The sequence below is a fragment of the Heptranchias perlo genome, chromosome 4, assembly GCF_035084215.1.
Source record: "Heptranchias perlo isolate sHepPer1 chromosome 4, sHepPer1.hap1, whole genome shotgun sequence".
NCBI lineage: Eukaryota > Metazoa > Chordata > Chondrichthyes > Hexanchiformes > Hexanchidae > Heptranchias > Heptranchias perlo.
This window is the reverse complement of record NC_090328.1, coordinates 28,309,311-28,324,334: the sequence shown is the minus strand read 5'-3', so window position 1 is coordinate 28,324,334 and position 15,024 is coordinate 28,309,311. Positions and strand designations below refer to the sequence as shown.

General features: G+C 39.8%; 1 protein-coding gene across 3 annotated transcripts in view; it reads right to left on the bottom strand.

Annotated features, from left to right (window-relative positions):
* ap3b1a (adaptor related protein complex 3 subunit beta 1a) overlaps window positions 1-15,024 on the bottom strand; it is a 240,440-nt gene that overhangs the window by 96,145 nt on the left and 129,271 nt on the right. For all 3 annotated transcript variants that reach the window (XM_067982676.1, XM_067982678.1, XM_067982677.1), the window contains exons 16-19: window positions 12,871-13,057; window positions 6,878-7,008; window positions 4,701-4,803; window positions 3,817-3,928 (exon numbers count right to left, since the gene is read on the bottom strand). In XM_067982676.1, coding sequence (XP_067838777.1) covers window positions 3,817-3,928; window positions 4,701-4,803; window positions 6,878-7,008; window positions 12,871-13,057 — 533 coding nt within the window. The remainder of the gene's footprint in view (window positions 1-3,816; window positions 3,929-4,700; window positions 4,804-6,877; window positions 7,009-12,870; window positions 13,058-15,024) is intronic.

Here is a 15,024-nt window from a genome sequence, read left to right as displayed (position 1 = left end):
GATCAACATTCTTGGAATATTTGTTGATGTATTATAATTTTAAGACACAATGTTACAATTTTCCTCAAAGTGTTCATATGATATAAATACATCATGTGTTCGGAACACACAATTCATTGCTGATCAAATTGATAATCAGCGTTTAAATATAAAAATGAGACAAATACACAACAGCTTTGCTCATGAGCGCCAAATAGATTAAGCGGTGACCTGATAACGGTGTTCAAGGTTATGAAGTGTTCTGAGTGGGTTAAAAGTGGTAGATTCTAACCATTGGTCAGCAAAATGGTAACACCATGGCATAAGTTTAAGAAGAATTAAAGGAGAGATTAGAAAAAAATTCCTTATACAGGGTGGTGAGATTTTAGAATTCTCTATGACAAATTTTTGTTGAAAGGAATTAAATTGTTGTTTAAGACAGAGGAATATTGAAGGCTATAGAGAGTGAGGAGGAGAGTAGGATAAACTAGGATTCTGACAAAGAGTATGTCCTTGAAACATTAACTTATCTGTTCTCTCCACAGTTGCTGACTGACCTGCTGAGCATTTCTAGTCTGTTTTTGTTGGAGATTTCCAGTATTTGCAGTTTTTAAATTTTTGTTTAGGATTAAACTAATTGGCTCATGTGTGGAAAAGCAGCAACACAGACTAGATGGGCTGAACATTTCTGTGCTGTAACATTCTATTACTTATCTACATATTAGCTATTTTATTTGCAAAAAGCAATAAAGGCTTTGAAGTTAACTGACAAATGGACTGAGAAAATTCCATTAAAATTTAGTGAGGCCGAAAATCTGTGGGGCCAATATCTAGGTTTAAGCACCGGAACATGCTCGCCTGGGACCTTCAGCACTGCCAAAGTTTGTGGGGTCACAATGAAGTCCCTTAATGTAAATAACCTGGGTGGGTGCCTGTGCCACTCGTAGGCATCTCCTCCACCTGCCCACCAAGGGAGGCTGTGAATCCTGGTGGAATGGGCCTTCGAAAGATAGGAAAACTGCTCCCGGACCCCTTTGTAAGGGGGTTGGAAAAGTTATTAAGAAATATCTCCTCTTTGAGAGCCCAGGCCACAACCCAGGCTTGGACCCCAGGTAATACTGTTACTGAAGCGGTCAATAAACCTGTTTCTACTCAGCGTACCATTCGCCAATGTTCTACCAGACTGAACCGAGGTAGGGAATGCAGGGAGTTCCTGCCCTTAGCAACACTCGTCCTATACCTCTGGCCTTTTACGGGGCAGGCAGAGGCTATACTCCTTACAAGGCTGCACAGAAATTCCAGGGGAGGGTCAGGACCCACATACGCCGGGTCCCAGCCTATTTTGTGACCCTCTGTCACAGTTACCACTAGAGTTACAAGTAGGGAATGCACAGAAAGGCTGCAGATATTTGGCCACTGTCTGCTCTATTCAGGACACTTCAATGGTTATCTTTAATCTCCTTTACACTACAGAATTTGTGCTTAGTGAATACAGGGTGGATTAATCTCTGCAATTAAATTTGTTATAATCCTCCCTGTACTGGTTTGTTACTTGTCCTTCCCCCCCCCCCCCCCAACCCCACCACCCCTCCCAACCAAAAAAACCTCACCATCCAGCTCTTTTACGCCAATTCAACATATATGTGGGAACTTTAATGCAGACCTGGAATGACCATGAAATCTTTGACCCATGCTACTCCTCCCTGGCACCAGAGGACACGAGTGAGTGACTTCACTTAAGTGCTGCCTTATCTATCCAGTAGATCCACCTTGGATACCAGTATGGCTGCACACCAAGTTGTGAGATGAGCAGTGTTACAGCACTTGGTGCCTACCTATGGAGAATCTGAATAGGTAATTGTGACAGCAACAGCTTTGCCATTTCTTGTTGCATTGAAGGGGAGGGGACCACAGCACAGGAAAGTATGGCCAAATACCATCATGAAACTCTCCATTGTAAATGCTGCTGACTGCACAACCCACAGTAAACTCTACTAGATTCAGTTGGGGGAAGACATGGAAACACTTAGTTTCTGGACAACACCAGAAAAGTATACATTTTTTAAAATTCTGGATTTAGTTAGGTGGAAAATTGCAACATTTTCTCTGCCCCTTTTGACGATTAACGGATGTTAACCTTACTACAGATAATTTCCAATGCTAATCTAATGAACAGAATTTATTGGTAACTGGTTTTTTAACTTTTGCAGAAATGAAAAGCCAGCATTAATTTAAACTACAGATTTCATTTGTTCCAAACAGAAAAAACAATATAAATCACTTTTAAAATCATTAAATCCAGACTTAAATTAATAAAGTTATAATTAGGGCATTATGCTGCATTTGTTATGAAGTGGCAGGACGAGCTGCCTTAATTACTGTCTATAATAAAAGGAGCAGAGTGCGTGCTACACCCCAATCAGTGCTGTCAGCTACAAAAAAGCCAAGCTGCACACTCATCAACAGCATCAGCAGCAACCTACGCATGAAAGGGCAATGATCTCTGCAATCACCGACAGGCAAGAGTGCAATCTGTCAAATAAGATTCTGGATTTTCAAATTAGTAATATGTACTTTTTATCAAGTGAAACAGTGGCATAATAAATGCCATCACTATAATCAGGGAAAAAGCAAACCCATGCTAATTAAATGAAGATTAAATCAACAGCATAAATTTCAGTTCTAATGGCAGGCAAATAGTCTTGCGCTTAAAGGTGCTGCCTCCCAACCAGATGGTCCCAAGTTCACGTTTAAAGCAGCCTGTCATTGTTTTCTTAGCCAGGTCACACGGTACTTATTGCAGCAGAGTGTTTCTTCTCAAGCTGGCAGCACTTTTCAAACTGAATGCAGCTTCTTTCATAGATATAAACTAAGCTGCAAGAATAATGCAAAAGGTAAATTTTCTTCTATTTATTCCCCCTTTCACATATTTCAAACCCTTCTACCAAAAAAATGATGGGAATTTTAAGTCAAAGGCATCTTCATAATCTGGCTTCCCACTTGCCATTCAGTCATGCATCAACATAAACTGCTCTACAGTGGGGTGCAATTAGGACTCCCAATTCAACCTGACACACAACTCTGCAATAATACTATATAGTCTAGACTTTGGCAGTCTAGATAAAAAAAAACTGCTCAAGACCCCTAAATAGGGCAATCAAGTCTGAATGTTAGTGAAAACTGGCATTACTTCTTCTGACCCTCTGAGAATTGAAACCCCAATCCCAAACATACAAGATGCTGAGAAGTTGATCACAAACTGATGTGAAGATGGCCATCAGTTTGTCCACTCTATTCTGCAATATTGAGACACTGGACTTAATTGATAATTTTTCCATAAGTCTACTTTACAGACTTACTGCAACTACTGCCTGACTACTTAATTATGGTTTACATAGGAATTGCTGGATGAAAAAAGACCAGGGTCTTTCTAGTTGGTCTTCTACCATCCTGTTAGTCGCATGATACAATGATAATGGAGTTGCCAACTAATCATGGCAAACAATCTCTGGCAACAGACCCAGACATGAGGCAAGGAAACCCTCAGTGGTGGAAAGTACACCGTAGTACATAGTAGATAGTAGTAGTTTTGAGAACCATAGGTACAAAGTCACCTGTTCCTCCCAAGCGTGCTAAACTTCCATTACATAGGTCATATCTTAAATTACTCATACTGTATCCCAGAACACTATCTGCTTCCACCTTCTCCTTAGGGAGCCTGTTAACACTCATTCACTGAAATAATATATCAGCAGATTTGTTTTGAATTTACACTGCTTCAAGCGCAGGCTACTAGGTCACCTGGTTCTAGAACAATTCTGGGGGGTTGTATTTTACCTTTCTTCATTCATCCCTTTTTCAGATTCACTCTCACTTGACTCTTCACTTGAACTTGCACTGCTGTCTTCATTCTTGCTGTCACTTCCACTCTCACTACTGGGTTCACTACCTGAAATTGAACAGTAAGAGGTTTAAGACTATTTTGTTTCTCTCATTTCAAAGAGTTCACGATTGGTACTAAATCATTTTATCTATCCAAGCCTAATTAAAACAAATGTTTTTAGAGTTTATATATAGCTCCAACATATGAGAAACCACCCAAATAAAAATACAAATCAATAAAAGAAAGAGGTCAGCATTAGACTATATTATGGATCAGTAGTATTGCAACAAATTTGAATATGATTTTAAATAGTTTGTAGCTGAACCCCTTTTGTGTGGTACAGCTAAAACAGAACAATTTGTATATTCTAACAGGAGTTCTATCATGCTCATTTTATGTTATACAGTGAGGAATAGATCAGAGCTGGACACCAGATTGCTTGGAAGCAAAGATCAATGCACAACTCAACATCATCAGTAGTTGCTTGGTCAAAAACAATGCAGCACTGAGTCTGCCTGCAGGTTATTAGGACTTGGTCATTGCTGTTCTTTATTTACATAGTGTTTTAGCTACAGCTCTTCAGTACCACTGGAAATGCAGAGGTGGCGTGGAAGTTGCCCTGGTCACGTACGGGCACTGGCTGATGGTGATAACAAACACACATCTGTTCTGAATTTTAAACACTGGAGACTTGTATGAAAGCAATTCCAAAGAGGTGACCTAACGTGGAGATGAGAAAATCCATATTCCATGAAGACGACAACAGATGTGCATCAAATGCTGGAGAACATATATTTGGGACAAAAAGGCTCATGACATAATCTCTCCCAGCACTCACCTTTGCTGGATTCTTCACACTCCTCAGAATCAGAGTAAAACTTGTCCCCCGAATCATCTTTCTTTCCTTTTAGTTTACCTACAGATGTTATCTGTTCCTTAGCCTGTGTACAAATATACAAGTAGTTCAGATTTGCTTCAGCCTTAAACAAAGAAAATTATCCAAAAATGTGCCAGTGCAAGTAATTAAAATGAACGAGAGAAAGAAAGGGGAGGAGACACGGGGTGATGAGGGAAATGGGGGAGGGGGGGGAGGCAAGGGACAAAGAGGAAGGGAGGCAGGCAAGGAAGAGGAAAGGGGGAGTGGGGAAGGAAAAAAGGAGATAAAACTGGTCAAGTTTCTTTACTCTTGATCGCTATCCAACAGCTATTTCTGGAGGTGGAAGGGGAGTGGGAAATAAATAAATTAGTTAGGGTTCCTGCTCCTAATTGCTATCCAACAATTCCTATTTTAAATAAGTTTGTATGGACATCAGATAAGGAGAGGTTCAGTTGCTGCCTTATTTCAATAGCCTGCTAACACTCACTGTCAAAGCTTACATTTCAATAATAGTCACTTCAGTGAAGTGGCAGATGATGACTGGCACCCGAGAGCTGTACCCCAGCAAGAGTTAACGTGTTAGGAAGGGAGAGCTGGTGAGAAAATTGGCAGAAAAAAAATGGCTTTGGAGCCGGTCATCTGCCTATCCTTCTAAACCAGGATAGTATGCATCACAGAGGATTTTAATTTACAAAATCCAGAAGCACTCTACATAATGTACAAGGACATTATTCAACTGCTGGTCCACATAGCAAATGGAAGATTGTATAAATGGGAAAGTGACAACTTTACTGAGCAGTGGGGGAAAATGAACGAGAGAGAGATGGGAGACTAGAGATATTTAGGCACAAATTAATTTTAATAAAAAGGTAAAATAATAAATCAATGCATTCACGAACTAAGTTTTATGGGGGTACATACATAATAAAAACAATCTGGGTAACTGCAATGAATACAGTTATCTAAGATCATTACTGTGGAAGCATCGGCATGATACCACTAAATTAGCATTGACCTAGCAAGTGGGCTATTGGGTAATCATCAAAACAAATGATGAGAAACTCAAAAAAGGCCAAATTACAAACTAAAATTATCTTTAACCACATTCATCAAGAACATACTTACCTTATACAATAATTTAAGCTACACAAGGTATTGGATCAATAGAAAACCCTGAATATTTTCATTTAATTTCCTAAGACTATTCTGGTGTTGTTTTCCACTTCAATTCCTCTAGTTAACTGGATCATAACTGGAAATTTCTCACATGGATGATGATGGCACCGGAGCTTTTTGTCGGGTGCTGGGGGGGGGGGGCGGTGGTGGAAGAAGAGGGGCTACTTTTAGAAACCTCTGTAGCAGCTAAAATGTATTTATTTGTTCATGGGATGTGGGCGTCGCTGGCAAGGCCAGCATTTATTGCCCATCCCGAATTGCCAGAGAAGGTGGTGGTGAGCCGCCTTCTTGAACCGCTGCAGTCCATGTGGTGAAGGTTCTCCCACAGTGCTGTTAGGAAGGGAGTTCCAGGATTTTGACCCAGCGACGATGATGTATGGGACACCTGGGCTCCTGCTTGGTCATTGAAAGACATCACTTCAGATTGGCTAAGATGTGATTAGGCATTTGTTACTGAGGTTATGTGGCAGTGTTTATGGATGGACAGCTAAAACAGAAATCATTTCACTTAGATTATTTTGAAGTAGGAATTGCTGTAAGAATTTTGTACCAAAAATTTGAGGAAGAAATATCACTACAATAAAAGAATCCAGGTTGCTAAATCATGAGAAAAATATACAGAACTTTAAATGGATTAAAAGTTGCAGTACATAAATTAAAAATCTCAATGTTTATACATACGACTAAAACACTGAACAATTTCGTAAACAAATTTAATTTGTAAAGCTCAATTTTATGGACTACTGTTGTCTCTTATTACAGCATCTTTGACTGGTTTGGTAACTTTTTCCACATTTCGTTCCTCCCAATAAAACAGATTCAGATGTCCCATTAATCAAACTATTGGTCTAGTTACAAAATAAAAACCACAATTTTCTGTTATAATCATTTCTCTGTCCCCCTCCAATTTACAAAATCTGACCAGAAATATCAACACCATTCAGTAAAATAAAATTTCATACTGGCTGAATGACTTCCACATTTCTGACAGAAGGGTCAGGAGCTGTCTGTGGCCAGTTTGGAAGCTCCAGATATCCATTTGCTTTAGTATTAAGCGTGTGCGATAACGTGCTCAGTTGGAAACGATCCCTATCTGTTGAAAAAGAAAATAGAAAAAAAATAAATAATATGGACTTCATGTCACAGAGTGCAGTCTTAATCAGCACCAATGATAATTGGTAGTGCATTATCTCAAATGTCACAGTATAAATAAAAACGAATGATGATTCCTCATAGGTCAGAAAACTGATTTCAGACCATAGATTACAATAATCTCACCCATAATGGTCAATAAAAAAGCTAATCATTCAGTGTGTTTGGAGGTGTTGCTGTGAAATGCAGCTCCTCTAAAAATTACTTTACTGTGAATATTAAGAATGACAGCACAGTTAAACAATCCGCATACATGTCTTGCTACAAAACTCATTCAGAATTTTAATACTGTTTTGCTGCCAACCGAACTGTTTCTTGTTTTCCTATTGTACTTAAAAGATATAAACTGCAACATTAATGGAAATTCATTGTCAAAACACCACTTTGTAATAAATTATAATCAAATTTTCAGTTTTTGAAGATATATACAATATAAAAGAACTGAAGGGTAACTTAAAAAAATTTAAAACACAGAAACCTCCTCATTTTAGTACGATACAGGGGTTACAACATTTGAATCCTGCTAAAATGACACAAACTCAGATGATGCTTATGCTGTCATATTGGGACACAAAAATGCACTTTAAGAAAACAAGTAGCAGATTTCCCATGGCATCGCTCAAGGTAAATTGGAGCATATGCTATTAGATCCCACATAACATACAATCTACGATCATATTCATTGATTTACTGTGATTAAAAGTCAAATTGGATTCTCATTACCGAGTATTGTAGGAGTGTTAGAGATATTTGTGCTTTAATTCCATAATTATGTGCATATTTGGGTGGAAAGTGTAAATCCGTGATTTTAATTACTATTAAATATTCATTTAACTGTGTTGCCCAGGATAAAGATGAGATGGTAGAGAACGTATTTCAGGTAGGTAGGCAAGTTACATGAACTGCATGAAGTAGTACGGGGGAGTGGGAGTTGGTAATGTTGGGAAGTTGCTCCAAGGGTCTGGGAAAACTTAGGGTGTGAGAAATTGAGATTGGGGAATGTGAGGTTTTGGGAGAAAGTGCAAATGATTATGGCTGTTATGTCCTTGGGTTTCTTTTGCATTTTTTCGCTCAAAATATATTTGGCTTCCATGTTTCAGAGTACTCGCATAGGTGAGCCCCGAATTCCAAAAGAGTGCTTTCACTTCAACCTGATAGCTAGGTAAAATCCAGCGTGCTCAGAATAACCAAAGAATCCTTTTTCAGATCATCTCATCCAGAGGTTCCGTCCCTTCACAACATAACCCTCATCTATGAAGATGGCAGTACATTGTATGGCAAGTCTAATGCCTCCGATTTATTTATGTGCATTTAGTTTACATCATGTTCTTATTTACCGTTTAGCAATACATTGCATTAATGTTAAAGGAAGAGCTGGTAAGACTGGAACAACGTTGAACTGATTTGAAGCTATGTGTGTGCTGCACTGCAGAATAACTACTCCTTCCTCTCACAGAAAGGGCCGACCTACTGATAAACTACTTCCAGGTTAACGAGCTGCAGGGTTAGGAAGTGAAGTCAAATTGTTCCACTGGCCCAGACTGGCAGTAAGAGAAGAATATGCTGATTCCTCCCTTGCAATTGGACTTGCAAAGGTGGAGCAGACAATATAAAAACCACTTCTGTAAGTTTTTAGGCAGGAATCTGCCACTCTCACGTACTGAATCAAGTCTGAGAGACAGTTTGTTAACTGGGCCTACTGGAGAGCCTGTCCTCACTTCCCTTAAGTATGCTGTAAATTTGTCCAATTCTTATCTGTACCAGGGTTGAAGTTTGTTGGAAGAAAATACGTATGTTGTAAATAAACCTTGTTCGTTTGTTTGGAGATGGATTTGGGAGCGTCTCATCACTAAGCATGAAACTTAGTGCCCTTGGAGAACTCAGAAATAAAATGAATAGGCAAGTTTAATAACGCTCGACAGACAAGACAGAAACGTGGTAGTGGTTAAGCCCCTGGAAGCTGTAATATAGAAAAAAAATTAAAACTCACTTAGAAAGACAGCTAACACAAATTTGTAGAAGGCAACTAATATCATATGTTACAGCACAGGAGACCATTTGGCCCATCATGCCTGTGCCTGTTCTTTGAAGGAGCTATCCAATTAGTCCCACTCCCCCGCTCTTTCCCCATAGCCCTGTAAATTTTTTTCCCTTCATTATTTATCCAATTCCCTTTTGAAAGTAGTTATTGAATCTGCTTCCACCTACCTTTCAGACATTGCATTCCAGATCATAACTCTCTACGTAAACCCACATCTGACAAATTTAATAGAGTTCTTTGAGGAAATAATGGAGTGTATGGATGAAAGAAATGCTGTGGGTGCTGTCTATATAGATTTCCAAAATGTGCCATGTAGCAGGCTTATTGATAAAATTAAAATGCGTGGTATTGAAGGGAATGTGGCAGCATGGATAAGAAGTTGGCTAAAGGATAGCAGCAGAGTAATGGTTAACAGACTTTTTTTGGACTGGAGGGATTTAAACAGTGGTGCCCAGCAGAGGTCAGTGTTGGGGCTACTACCCTTCTCAACGTACAACAATAGGCAGCATAGTAAACAGAGAAGACGGCTGTAAGCACCTTCAGGAGGTTAGACAGATTAATAGATTGGGCAGATTGATGCTGAATTAAATTTAATGGAGAAATGTTGGGTGATGCATTTTGGGAGGAAGAATGAGAGAAAATATACACTGAATGATAAAACTTTAAAAGGAATAGAACGGAGAGATTTCGGGGTTCAGATGCACAAATCTTTACAAGTTGATAAAGCTATAGAAACAAGCATGTGGGATCCTAAGTTTGATGAAGAGAGCTTTAAATACAAAAGTGGTAATGCCAAACCTGTACAAATCATTGGTTAGGCTGCAGTTATAATGCTGGGTCCAGTTTGGGGCTCCTACTTTGGGGAGGATGTCAAGGTCATGGAGAATATACAGAAGGTAATACCAGGCATGAGAGGCTTTAGTTGCAAGAAACTAGGAATCTTTTCACTGGAGCATAAAAGGTTATGAGGTCATCTGATAGGTGTTCAAAATTATGAAGTGCTTTAATAAGGTAAATAGGGACAAGCTATTTCCACTAGTGAGTCGAAAGCTTGATGACTGAAGTTAATATCACCAAAAGAACGAAGAAGAATTTATTTTTAAATGGAGGGTGGTTAGGACGTGAAAGTTCTTACCAGAAACATGGGTGAAAGCAGAACTCAAATAGCTTTAAAAATGTGAAGAAATATTTGAAAAACAAAAATTTAGACTGGTATGGAGAAAGAGCAGGTGAATGGGATAAAGTAAATAGCTCGGAGAGTCAGCACAAGTAAAACAATCTCTTTCTTGATAATGTAAAATTTTGTGTGTCAACAGGTCAGAATTTGCTGAAAACATGTACCACAGTAATGGCGCATCTACAGCATAAGTCATTATTATGGTGCAAAATTATGGCATGAGTGACTTATACCAATACAAATGCCATGCCATAATTTCCTGGGACTTTTGTGCTGCTCCAGAGGCCCTTGCCGAAAAAGTTTAGCAGCTAATGATCATAGCTACGCCCCCATTAAAATCAATGGCAAGATCAAGTTTGCTCAATTAATGCCACTGTGATCGCCACAGCCACTTAAACCATTGCATCATTATGTTTGGTGCAATCACAGGAATTGTAGTTTACTGTTTAAATCAAGAAATAATCGTAATAATTAAGTTCTTTTTTTTTATTATTCAGTGGTGCAGTTCTGGGTCACTGGTGCAATGCAACAGAAATTACATATATCTGTGGGAGCGGGTTGCCGGTTCCTAGTCTTCAACTACCATCCGAATGTGACTTTTCTTTATACGTAATTAGGATCATGCTTTGTCAATGTGGGAGTTAGTAAACCCAAACCAATATTTTCCAGATACACCATGATAGCAGAGGGCATACAACAGCTGGAATGGGTTGTCAGGAAGAGTGGTTTAAGAGACAGTTCACTGTTGTAAGGGAAGCAGGCAGGATTGGTATTCTGGAAAGAAGAGGTCTAATGGACTGGTGTCTTGTTCGCCTGAACCTATCTTGTACAATAATCTTCAGTTTATATACTCCACTTATGAGGTAAACATTATCTTATATTATGTTAAGAAAAATATCCCTACATCACTAACTCTTTTGGATACAGAATGCAATTTGTCCTTGAGCATCTCATAACAACTGTTGTATCCCCTGATCCTATCATCTAATTACAACAACTTGCATTTATAAAGCGCCTTTAATGTAGTGAAACATCCCAAGGCACTTCACAGGAGCATTAACAAACAAAATTTAACACCGAGCTACATAAGGAGATATTAGGACAGGTGATCAAAAGCTTGGTCAAAGAGGTAGGTTTTAAGAAGTGTCTTGAAGGAGGAGAGAGAGGTAGAGAGGCGGAGAGGTCCAGAGCATAGGGCCTAGGCAGCTGAAGACACGGCCACCAATGGTGGAGCGAATAAAGTCAGGGATATGCAAGAGGCCAGAATTGGAGGAGTGCAGAGATCTTGGAGGGTTGTAGGGCTGGAGGAGATTAGAGAGATAGGGAGGGGCAAGGCCATGGAGGGATTTGAAAACAAGGATGAGAATTTTAAAATCGAGGCGTTACCAAACCAGGAGCCAATGTCGGTCAGCGAGCACAGGGCTGATGGGCAACCGGAACTTTGTTGCCTGTATCCTAACTCGCACCGAGTTTTGGATGAGCTCAAGTTTATTGAGGGTGGAAGTTAGGAAGCCTGCCAGGAGACCAATGGAATAGTCAAGTCTGGAGGTAACAAAGGCATCGATGAGGGCTTCAGCAGCAGATAAGCTGAGACAGGGGCAGAAACGAGCAATGTTCTGGAGGTGGAAGTAGGCGGACTTGGTGGTGGGAGTGGATATGTTGTTAGGAGTTTATCTCAGGGTCAAAGAGGACACCAAGGTTGTGAACGATCTGGTTCAGCCTCAGACTGTGGCCAGGGAGAGGAATGGAGTCGGTGGCTGGCGAACGGACTTTGTGGCAGGGAATGAAAACAATGGCTTTGGTCTTCCCAATACTTAGTTGGAGGAAATTTCTGCTCAACCAGTACTGGTTGTCGGACAAGCAGCGTGCCAAATCAGAGACAGTGGAGGGGTCGAGAGAGGTGGGTTGTGAGGTGGAACTGGGGGTCATCAGCATACATGTGGAACCCGACATCGAGTTTTTGGAGGATGTCGCTGAGGAGCAGCATGTAGATGGAAGCGGCCCAGGATAGGTCCTTGGGGGTCTCCAGTGGTAACGGCATGGGAGCGGGAAAAGAAGTTATTGCAGGTGATTCTCTGGCTACAACTGGATAGACAAGAGTGGAACCAGGCGAGGGCAGTCCCGCCCAGCTGGACAACGGAGGAGAGGCGTTGGAGGAGGATGGTGTGGTCAACTGTGTCAAAGGCTGCTGACAGGTAGAGAAGGATAAGCCCCTGGTGAACTTGACATTGTAACTGCTCATAAGTACAAACACAAACTATAACCTACCTAAAATAGCTGATATGTGCATTTAGACATCAGGGAAGGATAAAATTGGCTCAGCTGTTCTGTCCACAACAGTCGAAGAGCCTGCCGACACTCACAAGTGAGAAACAGCAACTTCGATGAGGTACCAGAGGGCTGCCATTGGTCATTTAATACATAAACACTTCATGACTCAGTTTGGATTTCTTAATATTCACGAGTAGAATGCATGATAGTGGAAATGCTGGGGTGACAAGAGTCAATACTCAACCCTATCGCGTCAACTTCTTTTTGCACAAAACCGGAGATTCAAATACATTGATAACATTATTAAAAAGTACCTTTAAATGGAGATTCGAGGACTGGTGCTGGCTTTTGAGCAAGGAATATTTTCTTGGCATATTTGCTTAAAGCCCCACTCTTCTCATTTGGAACTATCAGCTGCTTGATAAATCTTGTACGATCTCTAATGTCATAGTTCTGATCATACTTGGCTACATTTAATATGTACTGCATAAGCAATTTTGTCTGTTGGCAAAACAAAACAAGAAAATAATACATGTTATTTATGATTATTGATAACTCTGAATAAACATATTCAGAGCTGTAATAAAAATGAATGGTCATAGCCAACAAATGTGGCTCCATTGGGAATACACATTCAAAAAGCAGCAAATGAAATTTTAGCTAAGACACATGTCCTCATCTGTGCTGAGTAGGTGAATGCTGAATCCTGAGAAGAAGCCAGGCGCTAGATTATTAAACTGCTGAAGTGGAAAGAAAGGCATCATTAAAAAATAATCATATATGGCAAAGCTGGTGAAGAGTCTACATGAGGATAATGAATGTAGAAATACAACTAAAAATATAGCACTCAAAACTTAATCTGAAAAATATGCAGGACATCAACATATCAGATGATATTAGGCTAGGCACATTTCTACCAAAGAGGTAAGCTTTATGAAGCAACACTGCCCCAAGACTGGTGCAGTGCCCAGGGCCTGACTGCACTTAGCTGCTACTCACTGAATTATGAACCATTAACTAAGCCATATGAATCAGTGAACTGTATTATTGCAAATTATTTGCAATGTATTTAGCCATTTCTATCTCAGGGTATCTAGCTGCTGATGCCCTCTACAACCAAGATAAGTGACTCCAGTGTCACAGCTTCAGTCAATGATTACCAGTATTTCAGAAAGAAAATAGCCCTGTCATTCCATTCAAGTCTCATCCTTCTAACACTGTTATTTGTAACTACAAACAGGTTTCCTAACAAACTTACTAAAATATACACGTTGGTAAAATTTTGCTTTAGCAGTCCATGAGGAATCAAAAGAAAAACTGAAGTTTTTTTTTTCTAAATGTGTCACTTCTGGTGATAACAAAGGGTTGTGAACAAAAAACAAAGCACAGAAATTTCCAGATTTTAAAGTCAACATTTGGCAAGTCAACACATTTATACTTTTTTTTGATGATTGGAGTTATGATTGGAATGCATAAAATTCCAAACAAGCACCGTTACATTTCATTAAACAAGGTTTCAGTTGCCCTGAATTTCAAGTCATTAATGTACATGATTTGCCATCAATTACTAGATTTTTTTGTTCACTTTTTGTGCTCAAAGCACAGAATATTAGCACTGGTGAATAAAAAGTCTGTTAGGCACAAATTAAACAACCCCAGGTTTAGGTATAACACAACATTTTGCAGATTTAAGTCACTTCCCTCAGCCCCATGCCCCCAGTTGCAGAAAAGCAGCCCAACTGCACTAGTGTGACATTTCCTTTTTCAACCACAGTCTGAATTGAAACCTGAATTGAAAATGAAAGCCCATGGGATTAAAGGGGCTGTGGCAGCAAGGTACAAAATTGGCTAAGGGAGAGAAAGCAGAGAGCAATGGTGAACAGTTGTTTTTCAGACTGGAGGGAAATATACAGTGGTGTTCCCCAGGTGTTTGGTATTAGGACCACTACTCTTTTTGATAAATATTAAAGGCTTGGACTTGGGAATAAAGGGTATAATTTCAGAATTTGCAGATGACACGAAACTCGGAAATGTAGTAAACAATGTGGAGGATAATAATAGACTTCCGGAAGGCAGGCAGACAGACAGGTGAAGTGGGCAGACACGTGGCAGATGAAATTTAACGCAGAGAAGTGTGAAGTGATACATTTTGGTAGGAAGAATGAGGAGAGGCAATATAAACTAAATGGTACACTTTTTAAGGGGGTACATGAACAGAGAGACCTGGGGGTGCATGTACACAAATCTTTGAAGGTGGCAGGACAAGTTGAGAAGGCTGTTAAAAAAGCACATGGGATCCTGGGCTTTATTAATAGAGGCATAGAGTAAAAAAGCAAGGAAGTTATGCTAAACCTTAACACTGGTTAGGCCTCAGCTGGAGTATTGTGTTCAATTCTGGGCACCACATTTTAGGAAGGATGTCAAGGTCTTCGAGATGGTGCAGAAGAGATTTACTAGAATGATACCAG